The 24327-nt window shown below is 43.6% G+C and overlaps 1 protein-coding gene across 3 annotated transcripts in view; it reads left to right on the forward strand.

Moving 5' to 3' along the window:
- The window catches only part of LOC121927646 (chemokine-like protein TAFA-5), a 47296-nt gene extending 34079 nt beyond the window's left edge, over nt 1-13217 (forward strand). The window contains exon 3 of one of the 3 annotated variants that reach the window (XM_042461449.1): nt 12837-13217. In XM_042461449.1, coding sequence (XP_042317383.1) covers nt 12837-13075 — 239 coding nt within the window. In that variant the 3' untranslated portion in view covers nt 13076-13217. Of the gene's footprint in view, nt 1-2624; nt 4992-12836 lie in introns of those variants that run through there. The other 2 variants (XM_042461450.1, XM_042461451.1) reach the window with 2 other exon arrangements.
- Nucleotides 13218-24327: the final 11110 nt, after the last annotated feature.

The following is a 24327-nucleotide window of genomic DNA, read 5'->3' on the forward strand; positions in this document are numbered from 1 at the left end:
TTGTGTATGAAAATGAAGTTGCAGATCCAGTTTTAGTGATGGTTGCTAGTGCACAAAGGCATAGGAAACTGCATAGCGATGAACTGGCAGATCCAGTTTTGCAATGGGACTAGCCTGTGGTGAGGGAACACAAGTTGTCCAACCTGGGCTTTAGAGAATCATACAGCCCTCCAGATGTTGTTGGACTTTGTACTCCAGTCAGCCCTAGTCAGCATAGTCATTGCTGAGGAATGCTGGGAGATGCTGACCAACAACATGTGGGAGGGCTACATGATTCTCACCCTTGACCTAGAGACGCCACATCCAGTAGTGTCATTCTGTGCAAATCTTCAGCCACTTGGAGAAGCCCTGTTGTTATCCTTAAGTGAGTGCCAAATCCACTCTGTTCCTTAAGCCATTGTGTTACTCTTTCACAAGTGGTTGTGCAATCCATTAGAGCATTGCATTAATTATTGCATTAATGATGAAGCAGTGGAGAAGTCTGGTTTTCTGGATTTTTCTGCACCTCCCATCAGTCTTAGACAGTGTAGACAGTGGGACTTGTCATCCCAAAATATCTGGTGGGTCACAGTTGCCTGACCCTGTCATTAATGCTGAACGAGATGCTCTCTAGTGCCTGTCAGCCTTCAGAAATCAATTTGAAAGCTGCTTTGCAATCTTTTTAATGTAAAAATACCAGCAGTTTGTTTCCATTGCCATTCAAGTGGAGCCTGTCTTTTTCAGCTTGTCCCAGCAAGTTCCCCAGTGCCTAACAAATCTAAACCTTTCCTACCAATGCCCCTGTCTCATCTGTGCATTGAGACTCCTCTGCATGTAATTTTCTGGCTGTTAAGAGAAGATAAATCCACCTTAGGCTTTGGGGAGCAGGAATGGGGGATGGGAGACAGGAACGACTCATCCATATTTATCAAATACAATCGCAGATTTGGCAAATCCTGTCCGATCGCCCCAGCTCTATTTTGCATTATTAAATATTCATACATGCTGGTTGACAACGTGGAGTTTGCACATTTTTTTGCTGCTGAATCATTTATGTACAATCAAAGGAGACACAGAACCCTATAAAGAAAGCCTTTCACTATTAACTCTCAGCTACTTGGTTGAGGCCTCTTGCCATCGTTTTCAGGCAAGAGCAACGCATCTCCTTAATACCGTCCCCCTGGAACTGTGCAGAACTTGCAGCCCATAATTTGCATTAGTTTTAATTCTATAGATACTGACCTTTGATGAAGAATTGCATTAAAAATTCATATTCTTGAGAAGGGAGGAGATTGCAACATTTCCCAAGTATTCTGGACCCATCCTACAAAGGGGAAATGGAGGTTTCAGATATGATGGTTTATATAGAATGGATGACACCTACACTAAAAATTAATCAGGCTTGTACTTAACTGCAAGATTTTCTTTTTTTAAAAAAAATTAGTGCTTTTCTTCATTTCTTCTTTTTTCTTTTTGAAAAAAAAGCTAAGCTAAGCTACACCCATGAGGAGAGACCTTGCCCCATCCTTTCCTTTACAAAGCTCTCCGACTCCTCCATATCAATCCCCAGCCATAGGAAAAGGCTGAGCATGAGATTAAGGAAGAAAATCTGTAACGAATGTACTTAAACCTGTTATAATCTGTCACCTGCCAGTGTAGTGCATTTTGGTGGGACTTAACAGGATCAGAACAAGCTGATTAGGGACAGGTTGGTGACTGCACATGCTCACAGCTCTTTCCTACCTTCCTTTCTATGTATAAAGAGGATAAAATCTAGTCATGTGCAAGTGATTTTCCTGAATTCACAAGGGCCTAGAATATGAATTTCTCATCTAGTTTGTCAGCTTTTGAGACAATGTTCAAAGTGACTGCCAAACTCAGAGCCTTCTTGGTGCAGCATATCTGCATCCCACAATCTCTGCAGACATCTTGGGATTTGTGCAGTGGGGATTGCCCATTTGTGCCCTCAGGTTGTGTATAAAACACAACCTGCTGGTACTATTTGTTGTCGAGAGGAGGAGAGTATAGAAAAGTTACTACTTCAACTACAACTCACAGACTCTTCCTCTGGCCACTCTGGCTGATGAATTCCAACAGTTGTAGCCCAAAAAGTAAAATTTGCAAGCTCTGGGCAGTTGGGAATGAGTTTGCCAAATACTGTATAACAAACGTTTTCCAGTTTATTCAATTGTGGTGGTGATTTAGCTGAGTTAAGTGTATTAAAAAATCAAATTGCTTGTCATCATTAAATCCTCCTTGGAAAAGGAACTTTGTGTCACTGTATGTATAGTATTCTGTGGATCTGTGGGTGGATCTGCACTTAAATACTTTGACATTTTTGAATCCATAGCAATACTCCAAAATCACATTGTTTTTGTTTTTACTTTACATCACTGTTTCCCTTTGAACACTCAGGCTACAAAAAGTTCACAACAGAACCACATGAGAAAGGCATAAAGTTAGGCAAAACGTCTGCTTTGAATTTGAAGAAGTGAGGAGATAGAATACAGGTAGCATCTCCAGGTAGAGCTGGCCTGGGAAAGATGCTTGTCAGAAACCAGGTGCCGCCAGTTAGTTTAGGAAATATTGCACTAGAAGAAGTATAAGATAGTGAGTTCCATTCTCTTTCTGGTTCCTTCCTCTAGGTCTCTTGACAACAGTTGCATATTCATCTGCAAGACCAACTTCTCCCGTTTCCTGTGTACTGATGCCAGAGTTTGAAGGTCATCTCATCATGGGAGGAGAGAGACAGTCAGTGACTTCACTATGGGATCACCCCCATGAATCAGGGCCCACCCTGCCTGTCTTTTCTCTTGTGCCTGCATATGGGACACATAGACTAACAGAACAGTGTATCAGGGTGGTACATGGGAGATTTTATTTTCTCTCTCCCCTTTCCCCACCAAAAGGAAATACACCTATTTCTGGCTTAATTTGTGGGGGTTTGAGCTGAAGTACGGTTTTCTGTATAGATTTTTTCCCCTGTGACAACAGAGGATTTGCCTTGGTACCCAAGATTTCAACAGGCCTCCTAGATTTGAGGGGAATGGCTGCCTCCTTGAGACATATGGTTATGACAGACTGAGGCCGTTGCTAAGAGTCTGGGATGCTCTCCAGTTGATGTGAAGAAAATGTTCTTTGTGCCTCTTCCTTTCACTCATCAAAGCCCTGCCATCCAAAGGAGGTGAGAAGACGCTAAAGGAACATGTAATTGCTGCCATTCTGGACCATTGTTTGCTATGTCTACAGATGAAAAGAGTTCCACAAAGACTTTGGAAGATAGTCTGTTCATGCCACTTTCTGGTAAAAGGCCCCTGTGGAATGGCAGGGTGATTGCCCTGGACCAAAAAATGAAATGTCTGTTTCATGAGCTTACACCCTCCATTTGTGTTTACAGCTTTTTATTTATAGCAATTTACTCATAGTACCTGCCCAGTCAACTGCTGAGAATAATTTTCACTTACCAGTAATCAGAGCAGACTCGGAAATTTGAGAAGCATTGATTTAATAGAATTAGTTGCATTTTACTGTTGGTACATTCTTACTTGAAAAGGTATTCTTGGGATTGAGTTTTCATGTCTGACTTGAGAAGGTATAAACTCCCATCCAATTTGTCCCTCGGGTCACATCTGTCAGCTGGTACTATGTTGGAAATTACTGAAAAGTGGCTGCTTTTCCCCCAGGGCATAACATGAAGCAGGGTTTTTGAAAGAGCTACATCTTTGCTTATTGCATCTTTACCTGAAATAGTTATCCCTCTTTTAGGAATTAAAGCTGCATCTGGAAAGCAGTTTCTCCCACAGTTGTTCTAGTGCTGTAGCACTAGCCTGAAAGTGGAAGAGAAGACACCAATTTAGTCAGTGCATTGGTGCTTATTGGTAGTCTGAATTGAGCCTTGGCTGCCACTGTGTTTTTTGGCAACCAGGATTGGGACTGGCTCAGCTCCTTTGTCGTTTGCAGAAGAATGAAGCACAGAGGTGATCCAAATCCTTGCAGTTCTAACACTCAGCTGAGATCCTGTTTAATGCTATCAGAGCAAAAGCTTCACCAGCATAATTGTGGAGATGGAGGCAACAGCAGTCATGGAGGAAGGGGGAGAGGCATAGTATGGCTAGTACCTTCCCAGAGCTGTTCCAGTAGTCTCAGCATATCCTTGTGGTCATGGAGTGAGGAGATGAAGCTGTGCCTATATGCTATTCTATTGTGGATGAATGGGGAAATGGCTTGTGTTATGGGGATATGAGTTACTTCCTTACAGAAGTGTCTGACTAGTACAACCACTGGTGTAACACTTCAAGAGGATTCTGGCTATCAAATAGGTCCCAGAACAAAGCACTTATACTGCACTATTGCATACCCTCACAGAGTTGGATAAACTCTATCAAGGAAGCCACAGACCTGAGTGTGGAGGACCTGAGCAGTGCTGTTACTGACAGGTGGTCTTAGAGGTCTCTCACTCACAGGGTCACCGTTAAGTTGAAGCTAGCTTGATGGCACTTGACAATAACAATACCTACAGCCTTCCCTAGTTTAGAAGGTACTAGTTTCATACCTTGCCCATTTATGGCAAAGTCATGCAGTCCCCCAGCCAAGCCATTATACATCACAGTTGTCTTAAGCCACAAGTCTCACAAGACCAAATAAGGTTAGATACCACAGTTTATTGACCCACTGTTTTTTTTAACAAGTTGCTGTACTGATTTCAATTCTTCCCCAATCTACAAATGACTCCTTTAACTTTTTCCATTGTGTTTGTCTCTTTATCCACTTTTTATTTAAAAAAAGTATTAAAAGTCTCCCAAGACTTGTTAGTAATCAATGTATGAGAATTAAAACTGTAGAAAGCTCAGCCTTCTTCATCTGTAAAAATCAAAGGTTTTGGGCCAACTCCCAACTCAACATACTTTTTTTGTCTCATTGTGAGCCAGTCTTTTATGTTTCAAGGGCCTTTTCCATTGTAATCTTCAAAATTTGTACCATCAAAAAAGAAAGGAAATAAAACTCTAACTTTATTACTTAAAGTGGTTTTTATAACAGCACAGTTCCTTTTACATGTATGCTTAGAGCTGAGAACTACATATAGCACTGAGAGAGATTTATAGGTGAAACTGTGAACATTCAGCATTGATCAAGAAAATATGTGAACCAGAGTCTGCAGCTCTTGGAGGTGGGATCACATGTGTATGCAGAAACATGCAAAGATTCAGAAACAAAAATGAAATCTAAGTACAATGAGTGCATCCTTGACATATTCCTACCAAGAACAGCAGCAGAGGGATTTGAGTTGGGAAAATAGACCTCCCCAGTAATCCTGGGCATGAGATGACTCACTGGGCTTCTTGGTTCTGAATGCACAGACATTTGAGAAAGCTGATGTTGCATTTGCTACTTGGCTGGGTAGGAGATCCACTCTTTTCCTTGATGCACTTGGAGAAGAGATTTTCAGTCAACAAAACAAGGCAAATTGACACATTGGCTGGCATCCAGTTATTTACTCTGAAGTAGAATAGACCCATTCAATAAATTATGGAATGGTGGGTCAACATATAGGTAAATTCCACTTATTTATTTTTTATCCACTTATTTAAAGGATCTACTCTGTATCCTTTTTGAGATCTTTATACAGATGCTGGATGGGAATCTTTCAGGAGTTCTATAGTTTTTATTGTTGCATGTCAGGGGTTTGGACTAACTGGGCCTTGTGGTTCCTTCCAAAACTAAGATTCACTCTAGTCAGGATTAACAATACAATTTAGGGCATAGTGTGCTTCTGGTACTGTAATCCAGGTTGACTAAACTTCAAGCTTGCAGTATCTCTTGGGGTTTTGTTTTATTAGCCTCTCCCCAAAGCCACCAGCCAGAATCTAATGCAAAATAGTAGATGAAGGTGGAAGGCATACTTAGAGCAAAAATTCCCAAAGTGGATGGTAACCCCCCCTGGGGTGGGTGAAAGGTTTCAGGATGGTGGTGAGGAAAAAGTGGGGTAGTAGGGTGGCCTTCAGTCAAAGTATTTGTGTACAGGAAAGACAAGGGGAACCAACAGCCTTTAGGGCCATGGTGGGGATGAGGATTGCATGAAACTTCTTTTCAGGGTCCTCTAAAACCACCATACAGCCTCAATGATCATTTTGTGTGGTGGTGTCTCCTACTCTTTGCCACCCCATGTGAGTTCACTCCTTTACCGGCATCTTTTGCTAGTACTGGCAGTTGGGAAACTCTTGTGAGGCTTGGGCACAGGGTATCACTTCTGTGGCTCAGAGCAGCACCATCATTTTGGGACAGACTGGAGCAAAGAGTTAGAGCACATGGTGGTGGGGGAGAAGTGGCAGCCAATTTGGGACCCTACTTAAGCTTTGTGAGCTTTGCTGGGACTTGGCTAGCAGGCTGGAGTTGCACTGCTACTCCTGCTTTCTTTCATCAGATGGAGTGAGAGAAGCGGTAACAGAAGAAACCATTTTTTGTGGGAGAGTGGACACTTGAAGCACTGGGGGGGGGAGACGTCTTCTGCTTTGGGAGCATTTTTAAAGAGCAGGGTATAAATACAGATGATGATGATGTCTCTGGGGAAGGAATAACTATGCTGGATTATTGGAAAGAGTCCTTAGCAACTCGTATAGTTAAAATTTCTCCCTTTCCCTGTGCACACCAGTCTCCAGTCCAGAGTATGTGGCCTCTGTAAATTCCCTACATATGCACTGGCTGCATCTTTCTCTGCCCTGATGAAAGCTTGAGGTTCCCTCCTCTCTATTTCAACTCATTGTCTTGGGAACAGCAACTCAGCAGCAACCAAGAAGTCTCTTGTCCACATTGGCCTTTGCTGCAAGGCTGGCACAGGTGAGAGACTTCTTGGTTGCTGCTTAGCCAGCTGCTCGATTACTACTCCCAGGATGACAAGATGCAAAGGGAGCAGCAACTGAGATTGGCTGTTTTGAATTTGCAGTAGAACAGTAGACCTAGTATCAAAAATTATGCCCTGGGGGGTGCTAGGGTTGTTGCCCAAAAGGAACAGGGATGGTAGCCTGGAAAAGTTTGCGGACCAATGAGCACATGCTCTACTCAATAATTTATTTCCAGGAAGAGAATTGAGCTTACAGCTCTATCTCATAGAAATCTACTGTTCCATCAGAGCAGTTCCGTTTAGAAGGGGGGCCTGTCTACATTCATAATCAGAAGGCTTTATCACTCATTGCCAAATCACCCAGAGATCTACCTTTTATCATATTCAAATCTACCTTTTATCATTTCTGCTCTAGTATTGGGGTTGGCAAGGTTGGCAGGTACAATGCCAGTGGATCCTTCAAGGATAGCACAGACAAATAGTAACACACACACACACACACACACAAAATGAAAAACCAAAACCAGAAGTGAGGGGAAATCTGTTTCATTTTGAAAAATCTGTAAGTTTTTTTATTGCTGTTGCTTTTCTTTTGTTGTTATGTTTATAGGGAGGCAACCTGCAGCCCATGTAAAAGGAAAATTACTCCTTAGGGCTTCTAGGAAATGCAATACACTCTCCTTTTGTCAGAAAAAGGCAGCCCATAGAAGAGTATGTGTTTGTGCATTGGAACCACACAAACAGTCTGGGGAGTCATATTTTTCATACCTTTGCTCCAGTGCAACATTCCTGACTGTGGGTCTGTCCTGATGGTTTGGACTGTCTCCCCATCAGATCCAGCCATTACAGCCAATTGTAATTAGGGATGTTGTTCAAAACACCTGGAGTGACCAGAGTTGAAGAAAGCCTTCTTTACTCTTAATAACAAAGAGATAGGATTTCATAGTTTTTTGTGTTTTTTTCTGGCTATGTGGCCATGTTCTAGAAGAGTTTATTCCTGACGTTTCACCAGCATCTGTGGCTGGCATCTTCAGAGAGATAGGATTCCACTTTGAGTACACCCACCCACACACAGATGCATTGCTTTTCATTTGGCAGACAAAATCCATTGTGTTCATCTATTTCATGGGAGGGAATCACACAGCATTCTGTATGTTGTTGGACTACAAATTCCATAAATCCTAGCCAGCATATCTAATGGTGAAATACAATGGACACTGTAGTCCGACAACATCTGGTGGGTCACATGAGTCTAAACCCTAATGTCAGTAGAGAATTCAGTCTATTATTTATTAATTCATTTTTATATCCCACTTTACTCCTAGCATGGGAGTCTATTTGGGGGAAAGTCAAAACTGGTACATCTTATTTCACCAGTATCCTTAGACTATAACACCACTTAAACATTTAACTATATGTCTCCATGGAGACTGACCAGACTTCTCTGTTGTGGTCTACATTGCATAATTTTACACATACTTAGTTGCATAGCAGAGGCTCCATGGAGCCCTATTAGTGAACTGTGTAGATGCATATCAGGGCACTGGCAAGAGTATTCTGATGCAAATCAAGTTCTACAAATGTGCATCAGCAATACCTAGCCTATGTCTCAATGCATTTCAGCCTCATTGTACATCAGTCCTGATAAACATTGGCCAGTTTCTTGGCTCCTTTACCTAGTAACAGCATGGTAGTCTTTTGCTGAGTATGGATATCATGAAACTCCTTAGTTCTGTTTCTCAGAGATGTTAGTCCACTTATGAAGATGCAAGTCTCTTATTGAATTCCGGTCATTCTTTCATGATCTCTCTCCACATGCACTTCCAACTGATGCAGTTAATCCATCAGTTTGAAGAACAGTTTTAGGCACTTTGTAAGCCAAACACACACAAACCTTTTGAGAAGCAAGTCCCAATAAGGATAGACGACGAGAGACAGGATTATGATGGGGAAAGGAAATGTTTATGTCCACTGGGCTAAGGAGCAACGATCTATATGAGAAGTGTAAATTCTTTCATAAGACATTAAATGTAGCACAAAATATGAAGAAGTGGAACATGAATAGGGACTGGGAAAGAGTTCCAGTCCAAACAGCATAAAATGAATAGTTGTGTTTTGGAATAGATAATATGACATGTGCCCCATGGAGATACAACCTATAAACATAGTATCACCCCTGTGGCATTCATTTACATGCATTACAGTAGTTATGGAGAAAAAAACATAGGCAATATTCATTCTTATGTTTAATGTTAGTGGTATCAGACTTGATGCTTATGTGATGGTGTTAGAAAAGCACTTTCCTTGTGTAGTACTGCACATTACGGAGTTTGCAAATGAACTTGCCCCTGGTTGCTGCATGCCAAAATACTCAACCTGTGATTCTTCAGAATATCTACTCATTTACTGAAAAAGCTACACGTCACCTGCCCCCTGGCCTTACTCTTACTTCTGCAATAGCTATTTCATTCCAGGTTTCCAAATAAACTGCCTCTCCCTCCCCCAATGTATTGAGATGTTCTGAGAGGAAGATGAATTCTCAACCTACTGGCCTTTACACAAAAACTTTGAGACATATCTAACCTGATTTATGGAGGCATCCAGCACTCTGGCAACTAGTGACCCACAGTGATTCAACAAAGCAAGGTTGAAATCCTGGGTCTTCTTTACCGTGCCCCAGACTCAGTATCTTCCTCTGCTTGCATGCTGTGTAAAATTGAATTCTCACTGCTTCTTCAAGGTATGGTAGATGATATTCTGTTCAGAGAAATGACTTGCATGAATACCAGCAAACATTTGCATCCTGCAGATTGGGGAAAATGCAGCTCGGTGACAAGGTTAGAAGCTGTCTGCCTCTGACAGAAATGTAGCTGAAAACAGCAACATATTTTTCTTAATCTGAGCAAATGTCCAAATAAATGGAATATGTATGCATCTAGCCAGTAATAGTTAATACCTGCCCATTCTGCTGCTCCTCCATGCAATCAGAGTGCAAAGAATCTCCAAGGCACTAATTCATGTTTGGCCTAATTACCATTGATTGGATTCCCACATACAACAGTCTTTCTCATTATTGTCACACCATTTGAAGCTGTTCTATGTGAGGGCCTCTTAAAGAATCCATTTAAACAACAGGAAGAGGCTGCTTACGTTCTGGACACAGAAGATTGTAGTCAAGGAGCAGTTAATTACCCATAAAACATAGTATGACAATAGAAGTGTCCTCTGCCTAAGGAAAGGACATCCAGAGGCTTTTGTCCTCAAGTGAGGCCTGACTCAGGTCCAAAACACACTGCAGAAATAATTCAGTTTGAGACTGCTTTAACTGCCCTGGCTCAATGCTAGGGTATTCTGGGAACTGTAGTTTTGGAAGACATTTAGCCTTCTCTGTCAGAGAGCTCTGGTGCCACAATAAACTACAATTCCCAGGATTCCTTAGCACTGAGCCAGGGCAATTAAAGCTGGATTATTTCTGCAGTGTGTTTTGGACCTCAGAGTCTGAAACTAATGGCTCCTTTTGCATCAATTTCAGTCATGCACATAATTTTCTGCTTCCCAAACAATTGCACAAATTGACAAGTCCTTCTGTGGATCACTGGTCAACCCACTAGGCCTTCTTATAACTACCGGTCCTGATGGTAGATTTCATAGGGTTTATATAACAAACGTTGGAGTGACTTTATTCTATGGATAAGCAAAAGGATGTAGGCAGGGACATAGCCAGGATATTGGGAAGGGGGGGTCCAGACTAAGTGCCACCATTATAATGGGGCTTGGGTGCGGCGGCGCGGCAGCACACACCATTCATTTTATGTAACGGGGGGGGGGGGGGGGGCCCCCCAACCCCCCCCCCCCCCCCCCCGGCTACGTCCCTGATGTAGGTTTCATTCAAATGCTTATCCAAAGAGGGAAAGGCAAGTGATACATTTAATAAAGTGAAGCCAAAAACTGTAAAATCCATAGGAAAAATGAAACACTAGTCAATTCTAGGTGTGTCTGAAAAAAAATCATTCCTGAAATTGACCAGCTGTGAAAAGAACCATGAGTTGCTCTCAAGAAATGATGATTCCTATCAAATAAAAATACCTCATGTGGTTCAAGTTCAGCCCAGGCAAAATCCTCTGTCAGAACTCAGAAGCCATATCAACTAGAGCATAAAGTGGAGATTCCTGAAATCAAGTCTCTAGAGAGAAAGATGGATCTGTTGTTCACTTTTGATGCCAGCTTTTTGTTGGCAACCTTCTTAATGGCTTTCTAGAGCCTCATTTTGCAACTACAGTATATGCACATTTTTAGAAAATGAATGTATCAGGATCTTGCTTGATTCATACAGGTCTTTGAAGCTGTGATAAAATTTGTTAATGAATGTAGTCTAGAGGATAGAGGACATCACAAGAAAATTGCTCTCCTAAGCAAATGACAAGATGAACGTAAGCCCATGAAAAATGGTGGGAGGTGTGGAGTTGAAGACTTTTATGGCCGGCATGCATAGTTTTTTGTGGGGTTTTCGGGCTATGTGGTCATGTTCTAGAGGAGTTTTCTTCCTGACATTTCGCCAGCATCTGTGGCTGGCATCTTCAAGATGCCAGCCACAGATGCTGGCGAAACAGGAAGAAAACTCCTCTAGAACATGGCCACACAGCTTGAAAACCCCACAAAAACTATGGTGGGAGGTGGTCAAGGTGTATTGTGGCAGGTGTGGGAGCCCTGATGTTGGAGTTCTGGATATCTCTTGGGGCAAGTTTAGAGGTGGTGCCAAGCCATGAAAACCTCTCCTTGGGTTCACAGCAACTCCCTTTCAGGCCTTAGGTAGCAGGTGACCCTGGACATCTCACCAACTCCCAACTGGGTGCCAACTGATATTACTGGGGATAGGGTTTCACAGGCAGTGGTCCCCATATGCCAAACTGTCTCTTCACTAGAAACAGATGGAAAATAAGGCTGGAGCCTCTCCACAGGAGCATTTATCACTTAGCAGCATCACTGTACAAGGGGAACAGCAACAGTATGGGGCTCCTAGCCACAAAGGGTCTGGTAGCATTTGCTCCAATTGCACCATTGATAATACAGCTTTCACTTTCCCTTCTTTGCAGATTAGTACCTAGCGAGATCTTGTAGCACCTTTGAGACTAACTGAAAAAAAGAAATTAGTAGCATGAGCTTTCGTAGACTTCAGTCTACTTCCTCTGATACATTTAGTGGAGTGGAAGCCAGGCACAATCATATATATATGCCATTGGTATGTGAGGATGTCAATTCAAATTACAAATCCTTTGTGTATGTAAATGAATGTATTAAAGAGACCATCTCCTTACAAAAGGCCCTTTCACCCTATGCAGTTATAGCACTATAATTCCCTTTGTTCTGCCATGGCTGCATCCTATGGCATCCTGGAATTTGTAGCTTGGTGAAGAACTAGAGCCCTCTTGCTAAGAATTCTGTGAATCCCTCTGTATGTAGATACCAAAATCTGTGGATGCTAAATTCCCATTACATACAATGACATACTAAAAGGGTGTCCCCTATATAAAACAATTTATACTTTTGGGATGAATATTTTCAAGCCGTGGATGCCAGAATCCATGGATACGGAGGACTGACTGTAGTGTTTTTAGTATGATTGCTTGTTTATTTTTTTAAAATGATTACTAAGTTTTTAGCATCACTTTATTTTAATGTGAATTGTAAGCCATCTTGGATGCTTTGCCAGGATAAAGATGGGATATACATCGAAACAAAGAATGCTAGGAAGGGCAGAGGATGAGATGCAGATAGAAATGTTAGCCTTCCCTCTCCTTCCACTAGATTTTAAAATGTACATCCTTCATGGGTGATACTCAATACAAAATATTCTAAATTATGTATCAATTTTTAAAACACACACACTCAGGATACTCCAAACTTCTGAATCTCAGATTTATTGGCTGGGAATGACTAAAGTTTAATGGTGTGCCTAGTATATTTGATACCCTGTGTGGATCATTTTTAACTAACTCCACCATTCCACTTCTTTTTCCAGGTTGGGCAGAGCTGCTGAGAAAGTGGGAGAGAGAGGAGACTTGCTTTCCTGTATGTCCAGCAGAGTTGCCAGACTCAGAAGGCAGCCCCTTCTTACCTGCGGCCACTGGTGGGAGTGAATCCCCCCCTCCAGTCTTTCTAGGCCTGGCAAAGCTGTTGGCCAGGTGGGAAAGGGAGGAGACTGGCTTTCTTGCCTGGCCAGCAGAGACACCAGACCTGGAAGACTGCCCCTACCCATAAGTACACCAGGTGACACCCCTCTCTGGGGTGTTGAGGCCCTATTGACACCACTGTGGGAGTTCTGGTGCAACGTGTCTGGGGGCCAGCAGACTGGAGAAGGATATAGTTGCTCAAAAATGTTGATGTGCATTCAATACAAATACACTAAATACTCTGTGCTGACATTATGCTGCTGAGAGTTTTAGTTCCTTCTCTTTGACTTCATATTACTTTTACCACACTTCTTAATAATAATAAATAAATAAAAGCTTTATTTTTAGCCCGCCTTTCCTGGGATCAAGGCGGGTCACAACAGCCAAAACACGATACAATCAATATACAAAAATACAAAAATACAAAATCTCACAATATCTTAACAACAGTTAAAATCCAGTTAAAATTTTTTTCCAACTAGCACAGGATTACAAGAACAATGAGGAGAGAGAAGGGGGCAACATGGAATGTTAGGGTAAGCCTGCTGGAACAAAAAAGTTTTAAGCCCCTTTTTGAAGTGTTCCAGGGAGGTGGATGAGCGGCGCTCGTTCGGAAGCGAGTTCCAGAGGATGGGGCCAGAGATAGAAAAGGCCCTCTGAGTGGTGGTAGAATATTTTGCCTCTGGGACATGTAACAATTGCTTCCCAGCAGATCTGAGTGTGCGGGGCAGAATGTATGGGGAGAGGCAGTCCTCCAAGTACCCTGGGCCCAAGCCATATAGGGCTTTATAGGTACTAACCAACACCTTGTATTGTGCCCGGAAGCGAATAGGCAGCCAATGGAGATCTTTCAGAATTGGTGTTATGTGACTGGTCCTGGAAGAGCCAGTGACCAGTCTCACTGCCATGTTTTGAACCAATTGAAGCTTCCGAGTATGGTACAAGGGTTGCCCCATGTAGAGCGCATTACAGAAATCCAAACGAGAGGTTACCAGAGCATGTACTACCGTTTCAATGTCCCCCCGGCCCAGGTAGGGTCGCAGCTGGCGTATCAGCCTAAGCTGATAACAAGTGCTCCTGACCGTCACATCCACCTGGGATGTAAGATGGAGCGACGAGTCCAGAAGCACCCCCAGACTGCGAGCTGAGTCCTTCACGGGGAGCGTGATCCCGTTCAGGACAGGTGGACAAACAACCATTCCCGGGCCAGGAGAACCTATCACAAGCACTTCCGTTTTCTCTGGATTCAAACTGAGTCTGTTTTCCCTCATCCAGCCCATTACCGACTCCAGACAGGCATCCAGAGGAGAGATGCCATCCCTGGTCACTGCAGCAGCCGGAGGCACAGAGAAGACTATCTGGGTGTCATCAGCGTACTGATAACACCGCGCCCCGTGTCTCTGGATGATCTCACCCAGCAGTTTCATGTAAATGTTGAATAGCATGGGGGGGGCAGAATGGCTCCCTGAGGGACACCAGATGTAAGTGCCCTCCTATCGGAGCACACGTCCCCCAGCTGCACCATCTGGGACCAACCCGAGAGGTAGGAACGGAACCACTGGAGCGCAGTGCCACCAATTCCCAACTCTCTCAGGCGTCCCAGAAGGATACCATGGTCAATGGTATCGAAAGCCACTGAGATGTCTAAGAGCACTAACAGGGACACGCTACCCCTGTCCATGCCCAGATGGAGATCATCGACCAGGGCGACCATGGCAGTCTCAACCCCGTAGCCCGCCCGGAAGCCGGTTTCAAATGGGTCTAGAAAATCAGTTTCATCCAAGATCGATTGAAGCTGGATGGCAACCGCCCTCTCGATCACCATCCCTAGAAATGGGAATAGCGATACCGGCCAATAATTATTATGCATCAGGGGGTCAAGGGAGGGCTTCTTTAACAATGGTTTTATGATAGCCGTTTTCAAATTAGATGGAAATTGCCCATCCCTGAATGATGTGTTTATTATTCGGCGTAACAAGGTAGTTACCACCGATCCCCCCTGAGCTGCTAGCCATGAGGGACAGGGATCGAGAGAGCAGGTTGTCCTCCTAACACTTCTAAGGATCTTGTCCACATCCTTGGTACTTGCAGACTCAAAGTGATCCAGTCTAATTGAGTCCACGGAAGCTCTGGAGACCTCTACACTGGTTTCTGACCCAACAATGGCATCGAGATCAGCCCTTATCAGAGAGGTTTTATCCGCGAAGAAGTTGTTAAATTGGTCACAGCAGGCCTTAGATGGTTCCAAAATAGGGTTCAGGGAGGAAGGAAGCTGCGTAAGTTCCCTCACTACTCTGAACAGCTCTGCTGGACACGACTCCACGGACGCGATATGTGCAGCATAGTACGAGTTCTTTGCTGCGTCTATCACCTCTCCATAGTCCTCCAAAAGGGAAGCTAGGAGAGCCTTGTCGGCTAAGCGCTGGTGTCTCCGCCATTTGCGCTCTAGTCGTCGCAGAACCCGCTTCCTTGCCCAAAGATCTTCCGTATACCAGGGCTTATTTTTGGAAGCAGGCCTGAGAGGACGCTTGGGAGCGATACTGTGTATAGCCCTGGAGAGATCAATGTCCCAGGTGTTTGTCAGGGCATCAACAGAATCACCGTCACATCCAACCATATACCCCTCTAGGGCTTCTTGGAATCTTATGGGTTCCATCAGCCTTCGAGGGTGGACCATTCTAATAGGTCTGCCACCCCCGGGGGGGGAGTTGGGTAGATACCTTGATCTTCGCCTCTACCAGGAAATGGTCCGTCCATGACAGGGCGAAGATATTAGTAACCTCCGCCCACGGACTTTCCATGTCTGTGCAGAAAACCATATTGAGCGTATTACCAGCAGAATGCGTTGGCCCTGTGACTAATTGAGACAGGCCCATGGCAGCCATGGTATCCATGAACTCTCGAGCCGCACCTGTTGGACTTTGGCTGGTCGCGAAGGGGACAAGAAGCCTGGGGGACTCCAATATCAGCTCCAAGACCAGCTGTGTCAGCTCGGCCAGGGAGTGTGTTAGCACACGGGGTGGCCGATAAACCAACAGAATCCCCAGACTGTCTCTAGCCTTCAGGGTCAGGTAAATACACTCGATATAAGTAGTCTGCCGGACATGGTTCCTGGCTAAGGAAATGGTGGTCTTATGGATCAAGGCAAACCCCCCCCCCACCTAACCTGGACTGGTCCTTAACTGAGCCCACACAGCTTCCCCTTCAGGCCCAAGCCAGGTCTCAGTAATGCAAGCCAGGTCGCAGTTGTTATCCTCCAGCAGGTCGTGTACGATGTGGGTCTTGTTTTTAATGGACCTGGCATTGCACAGGAGCAGAGACAGGGTTTGTGGTACGGTTGGATTGACCCTCAGATCTCTTCGGTTAGGAGAGTGGCTGGAAGGAGAGATAGATATTAAGCATCGATCTCGCCTTCCCCTGTAACGTGAATCCACTCTCCTACCGCCATATCTCCCCCTGCCCCACACTACCTCAATAGGAGCCCCGCTCGTGCCAAGAATATTACCCTTTGCCTCCCCAGCCAAAGTACATTCCATAACCATGACCCCTCCCCCCTCCCCAAGTGCAAAGGAAGCAACAGAGAGAAGATACCCCAATCATTCTCTGATGCTGGTAGCTAGAAGGGGTTGACCCCTTTCACCCACACAGAAGGGGAAAAAAAACCTCTGGGACTGCTGCTCAGGGTGCCGGGAAGCCGGCTTTTCAGAGGGGCCGCTCCCACCAGCCCCTCCCCCCTGGAAAAAGCCGCAGCGGTGGTGGAAACAGTCCTGCTTCACAGGTGGAACTGCTTGCCCAGTAGACAGGGGCCTTCCTGGAACTGGCTGCCCGGTAGACTGGGGCATCCCTGGAGCTGTTTGCCCAGTGGACTGGGGCTCTCCTGGAGGCTCTAGGGCTGCTGCTGGCCTAAGAGCCTAATATAGTATATAAGCCTAATATAGTATATACATCAAGCTCAACCTTTATACATACATTTGGAAATACTATGCTCTCTTTTGATGAACAGGGTACATAGAATTCAACCTATTCATCCCTGATTAATCAAGAGGTAAAGAATAAAAGTCACAATGCAGTAGCTGTGGCATGCACCGGACAGTTGAATTAATAATACCAAGATTTCCAAGCACCACTAGCCTGCCCCTTTTACCTCTGGCCTTGTTGGTGTTTCCATCTGTGTTGCTTTGTATGTGGATGTGGCTGCGCTTTTGCCTGCAGATGTTGCTGGACCTCAGAGTTTCAATTTCTCCTTCTGGGCATGACAGCCAAATCTCTAGTCCCAGGCTGAGAGGAAAAGGGTGGATCTGTTGTTCACTTTTGATGCCAGCTCTTTGTTGGCAACCTTCTTAATGCCTTCCTGGTGCCATCTGATCACTCAGCTGTTGGCTTCTTAATGACGGGATTGATTGGTAATAACAACGCCACACACTGTGCATCTGGAAAGAGGCAATTCCATCACAGCAGTCCCTCACAAAAAAGGATGGAATGCCTATTAGTGCTGAAGCCAAGGCCTTTAGACTTAGTAATCAGCAGGTGTGTCTCCTGAACTCTATGGGCAGATCAGACAAGAGAGGAGCTATTGGGATACAAGGGAGAACAGAGATGGCTGGACACTCCACTCTGACTTGTAATCTAAACTATACGAAACAGTGGGTTATAGTCTAAACTATAAAGCAGCTAGCCTAGGTGTTGATTCTGTTGGTAAGATTCAGCATTTGGATAGCTTCTTTGACATTAAAATGATTCATTGTCCCACTGACCCAGAAGCCAGTAATAGCTACTGGTAGAGAAAAAGCTCCCAGTTGTACAAAGAGTTTCTTGCACTTCCCTCTGGTTAAAAACATAGCCACATTTCTGGAAACGGGATGTACACAGGGGAGGAAGGTTTTTTCTTTCCTTTTAAATGAACTATTATCTTTTGTTCCATCTTTCTTCCAAAGAGCACATGGTAACATACAGTACATGGTTTGGTTGTGTCCTTCCATTTTATCCTGGGTGGCAGGTTAGTGAATCTTTTATTCTGTAAATGTTTTGGACTTCCCCTCCCAAAAACCCCAGACAGTGATACAGAATTAGGGGAATTCGTGAAATTCATGGGGTCATTATAAATTGATAGGCAATGTGAAAATGCATACACACAGAGAGAAACGCACAGAGAGAGTGTTCTCTACTCATGGAAGAGAGAGAAATTGTGTGTGTGATTCGCCCAAGGCGGCCTATTGCACTTCATGGCTCAGCAAGAATTTAAATACAAAGGGTACAAACAGGACCTGCAAGCACAAGTTGTTCTGCTCCCTGGGCATCAGCAAGGGAGAGTTCTTTGTCCTTCCCTTACTGTCAGCTAGCTGGTAAATGTTTATTGGAAAAGGCTGCCCTGTAGTCTCCTTCAAACTAAAAGCATCATCCTCTTCCGTTTACTCATCCAGCAGACAATGACAGTTGGGGGGTTCTCACTCACTCACACAATAGCTCCATCTCCTCCTGGCCTCCTCTTCACATCACCCACTGGTGACAGGAAGGGTCAGATCACCTGTCAACAGCAACTGCACAGATGTCTTGCCTTGAGTGCAGAACTGTTGCTGATGGTAATAGAGCTGAGCAAGGCTCAAGCCTGCTCTCTCTCCATTCATGCAGCCAGAAAGGATGCCTCAGCTGTGGGAAGGCAGCACACCTACACAACCCTGTTCTCTTTTGGGGAGCTATTTTTTCTCTTTCAGGAGACTAATCTGTTGAAGTGATGTACTTCTGCATGCTGCAAAGATCCCTCAAGTAGGCACCATTCTCTTCATTTGTTGGTTGGTTGTCCCCTTTCCCTGTGAATGGCATTGGGCCACTTGAGATCCATATTCAAGGGATTGGGTAACCAAGGCCACTAAGAACTAGGACTGGGATCAAAGTGGGATGCATGATGGAGGGACCTTTCCAAAATCTTCCTTCTAATCAAATGTTACTGCATTCTTGAAGTGACAGCCTTAGCCATAACTGGGCTTTCCTATGAAGGACTAGTAGTACTGGTCTCAAGGTGTATGCTGTACTTTGCGATGTCTGCATCAGATTAATGAAAGCTGATGTTTATTGAAGGTGAGGATAGGATGAGATTTAGCAAAAGGTATTCTACAGCTCATCTAGATGGGGCAAATGTATTGGCAGGTTGCAATATGTGTTACTGCAGTTCCTGGCTTGTTATTGTTATTTTTTAAAATAACCAAACAACATTTCTGTTGTCCTGTGCTATTTTGTGACAATTCCTGGCACCAGCTACAACAATATATTCCTACATTCAGTTCTGAGACATATCAAAACGATACATTTCCATCTCTTTTTCTCTTTTTTTTTTCTTTTAAATTTTATTTTGAGAGTTACAGTGCTGTAGTGCATGAGGGCAGTGGCACTTTTACTCCCTGAAACTCTTTAAAATATTTTTAAAAATCAGAGAGAAGAAAAATTGCCTTTAAACCATACATAAACCATGCATCGATTTAAAAACACTATAAGAACTGTAGTAGAGATTAAAGAAATGGCTACAAGAAGACCCCAAAAAGAATGGATATAAGTGCATGCAGAGGTGAAAACAACTGGCAGAGTTTGGCAAAATCCAAGAAGCTGCATATGGTACAACTGTCTCAGTTTGGCAGGGACTATTCCAATGAATCATCTGTTGTCCCACATTTTCTTTCTTTTTTTCTAAATAATTTTTGTTAACCAGACATTGACTAAACACAAACATCTTTCTCTACAAAATGAACAACAAATTGGACACATATAATCTCTCTCTCTCTGGCTTTTCTTCACTAACGAAGATTCAGGAAGGACTCATCCCACGCTTTCTACAAGTGCGTTAATGACTAAAATGGCCAATTCGAGATAAACATGTCCGGTTGCAGAAAGCACAGCAGAGTCTCCTTGAGTGATGTTTCCAAGTTGTGCTTCTTTCTGCGCTGTCGTTTCTCTTTGAGACTCGTTCGGCGTGAGTTTTCAAAAAAGGCTGCAGCATCGTGCGTCTCCATGTCTCCTGATGTGAGACCAGGGCAGACTATTGTTGGTGATTGATTTGGCCAAGCCTGAGATGTTGTTTCAGGGAGTCCTTGTATCTCTTCTTTGGGGCGCCCCTCTTACGCTGACCCATGGCGAGTTCACCATAGAGTATTATTTTTGGGAGGCGATGGTCCTTCATCCTAGAAACATGTCCTGTCCAACGCAACTGTGTTCTCAGTAACATGGCCTCAATGCTAGTGATCCCTGCTTGCTCAAGGACAGCAACATTTGTCAGTCCAGTGTACATTTAGAATTGTGCATAAACAGCGCTGATGAAAACGTTCGAGGAGTCATAGGTGTTGGCGATAGAGCTCTGCAGCTGTTGCAAAACAAGATGTTAGGTGCTGCAGAGCTGCTTCCGTATGGGCAACGAGGGCAGAATCATCAGCAAAAAGCAGCTCATGGACTAGATAGTTTAGAGTCTTAGTGCGGGCCCTCAGGCGGCTTAAGTTAAACATGCTACCTTCAGTACGGTAGCGTATATAAATGCCATCTTCTTCTTCGAGATCTGCCGTAGCCTTTTGGAGCATCATGCTGAAGAAGGCCGTAAATAGAGTTGAAGCAAGAACACAACCTTGTTTCACACCATAAGTTATTAGAAAGGGCTCCGAGAGAGCGTCGCCATATCTGACTTGACCTTGCTGGCCTTCATGTAGCAGGATGATCATTTTGAGGAATTTGGGGGGGGGCATCCTAGTCGTTCCAGGATCTGCCACAGACCTTTTCTACTCACAGTGTCGAAGGCCTTGGTGAGGTCGACAAATGTTACATAGTCCTTTATTTTGCTCTCTACATTTCTCTTGCAGTTGTCTAAGGGCAAATACCATATCTGTAGTGCTCCTATTAGCTTTAAAGCCTCATTGACTTTCAGGAAGAAGACCATATAATAATTAACACATTAAACACATGAAAATACTAATTAAAAGACATATACACATCTATTTACAAATGACTTCTTCTTACCATCCATCTGGTTTGTAGTTACCAAAGTTTTCCTTTCTTTACAACTTTGTAACTTTTACTCTATTTTCTTCCTATAACATGTATAATATATAACATAACATCAGCATTGTTGCCCCACATTTTCATCTACCTTTTAAAACAGCCCAGTTTCTCTCTCATCCTCTCATTTCCCACCTTTGTCTTCAGCTTACTTCAGTTGCTGCAAATTGAGTTCAAACAGCAAAAGTAGTGTGTACTTCATTAACACCTTTGAAGTTACTTTGCTTCACATGTTCCATTTTTCAACTGTAAAATGTTGGAGGGTATGAAACTATACTTTGAGAACTCACACTTCTTTAGATCAACCTGGAAGAGGCCATGGCCACATACTGGTCTTTTGAGATACCAACATTGATTTTATAATGTTTTGTTTGCTTTTTCACTGTTCAGGATCTTCACTCCCGCCAGCCCCATAGGACATTCAATGTAGGACATTGAAGAAAAATGGTGGACCTTAAATGTCCTACATTTTGGGCTGAGCTTTGTCCTGCAGTTGTCCTACAGTTTGGTCTCAATTTTGTCCTACATTTTGTCCCTGGTAAAAGTGGACAATTATGGCAACCCGACGCCATGTACAACTCTGGAAAGTCTGGGGGCCATTTTTTCACTTCCAAGAAAGGAAGGACTGGAGCAGGCCCAGAAATGGACCAAAAAAAAAAAGGGGGGGGGGAGAGAGAAAGGAAAAAGATAGTGAGGTTCACTTCTGATTTTAAAGGATTAAAAAAGGTTTGGATTTGTTAAGGGGCCCAGCACTCTGTTTTAATACACAACAACTGTTCCTGGACATATCCAGAATTGGAAAAGCCTATTTTGTCAATAACAAAATTTAGCATGGGGACATCAGGCCACAGAACCAGATATAAGGCTTCATAAAATCTGCAAGCCACAATTTGCCTACCCCTGATATAAATACCATATAAGTTTAGCCTTAATAGCATCTCTCTCTCTCTCTCTCTCTCTCTCTCTCTCTCTAACACACACACACACAGAGCTGCACTTTAAGGTAAATCATTTGTATTATTCACTCACATTGCATGCACAGCTCTGTGGTTCTGTGAATAAAAAATTCCTACCAATCTTGTAATACTTACAGTCCTAACTGTAGGAAATGATGCCCATTGGGACTGGGGTCAAAGAAGAAAGACATTTTTAACAACATGCATTTCTGCAAAAACACTAACACAGCTGCTCAAGATTCCTACTTCTTTGATAATGTCCTTTAAAGCTGCTGTTCTGAGCTTGTGGACTTCAATGCTATTCTATGCAGAGTCCATAGGGAGAATCAAGAGAGGAAAACAAAAGTACTAGGCCTGGACACAAAACCATGGGCATCTCTCAGAAAGGCTGGGCAAAGTTCATACTAAATATAAGCATCCAAAAATAGTGGTGAGGTGGGGTGCCTTCAAGTTGTTTCCAACTTATGGAGACCCAAGGCAAACCTATCTGGGGATTTCTTGGCAAGATTTGTTTATCAAGGATTTGCTTTTGCTACTTACCCAAGGTCACTCACTCGGTTTCCATGGCTAAGGATTTGAACCCTGGTCTCCAGAGTTATAGTCCAAAGCTCAAACACTACACCATGCTGTTCCATGCATTATTTTGATATCAACTGTGACTGAAACATGATAATATTAATCATCATTATTTTATCATGTATGATCATGATGACTGGCTAGCAGGACCACAACACGTGAGGAAATGAGATCTCATATTTCCCTCTCTTGCTATGTAATACCAATGTTTTTTCTTCTTCCCACATTGAGAAGCTTCCACTAGTACTAAGGAGAATGCTTTCCTATATTAATTGTACAAAAATGGATGGGGGGGAGCATTATGGATTACAGCCTGACATCTCTTTCATGCTACACAATTAAAGTGCTATGATTCCACTTTAACTGCCAGGGCTTTACAGTTTGAAGAGGCACTACAGCTCCACATGCCATTGGACCATAGTTCCCATTAGCCCTAGCCAACAAAGACAATGGGGAGGAATGCTTAGAGCTGCGGTCCAACAACTGATAACCAATACTAGGAGTTGCCATCTAAGAATGTCTGGAGGGCCACACTTTGCCCACCCCTGCATTACAATCAATGATTCCCAACCTTGAATCTCCAAAAGGTATTAGACTTCAGCTCCCAGAAACCTCAGCCACCATGGTCAAAATATCAGGGATGCTAGGAAATGTCATCCAAAAATATTTGAGGACCTAAAGCTGGGAACCATTGTCTTAGAACCTTTGCCTGCAGTTATTGGGCTGGCAAGAGTTGCTCAAGGGGGATAGAGATACTAAGTGGTTTACAAAGTGTAAGTTGATTACACGTTTTACACTAATTAGATTTTTAAATAAATATTTTATTTATAACATATAAAACACATAAAATAAAACACAGATAATAGCATAGTATACATACTGGTCATTTTCTAGTATATGATTGTAACCTTGCAGATAACAATATTTTTTGTTGTGGAGTCAAAGGCTTTCATGGCCGGCATTCATAGTTTTCTGTGGGATTTTCGAGCTATGTGGCCATGTTCTAGAAGAGTTTCTTCCTGACGTTTCGCCAGCATCTGTGGCTGGGATCTTCAGAGAATGCTTGCATGGAACGAAGTTGAGTATGTATATACTGTGTGACCCTGGGAAGGCAGGGGTGATTTTCATGTGGATTGTTTTGTGGCTAATGGCAGACCTCAGAGAGGGAGGGTCTGCAAAAGAGGATTACTGGCCGGTTACAAACCGGCAGTTGGGACGTCCGGAGGACGTCCCATTTTAAAAAAGGAAATCTCAATCAAAGCATCCCCGACAGATGATGATCCAGCCTCTGTTTAAAGACCTCCAAGGAGGGAGACTCCACTACACTCGGAGGAAGTGTGTTCCACTGTTGAACAGCCCTTACTGTCAGGAAGTTCCTCCTAATGTTGAGGTGGAATCTCTTTTCCTGTAGATTGCATCCATTGCTCTGGGTCCTGTTCTCTGCAGCAGCCAAAAACAAGCTTGCTCCGTCCTCAATACGACATCCCTTCAAATATTTAAAAAGGGTTATCATATAACCTCTTAACCTTCTTTCCTCCAGGCTAAACATCCCCTGCTCCCTAAGTCGTTCCTCATAGGGCATGGTTTCCAGGCCCTTCACCATTTTAGTCGCCCTCCTTTGGACACGCTCCAGTTTCTCAATGTCCTTTTTGATTTGTAGTGTCCAGAACAGGGCACAATATTCCATGTGGGGCTTGACCAAAGCAGAATATAGTGGCACTATTACTTCTCTTGATCTAGACACTATACTTTTATTGATGCAGCCAAAATTGCATTG

The sequence above is a fragment of the Sceloporus undulatus genome, chromosome 4, assembly GCF_019175285.1.
Source record: "Sceloporus undulatus isolate JIND9_A2432 ecotype Alabama chromosome 4, SceUnd_v1.1, whole genome shotgun sequence".
Taxonomy (NCBI): domain Eukaryota; kingdom Metazoa; phylum Chordata; class Lepidosauria; order Squamata; family Phrynosomatidae; genus Sceloporus; species Sceloporus undulatus.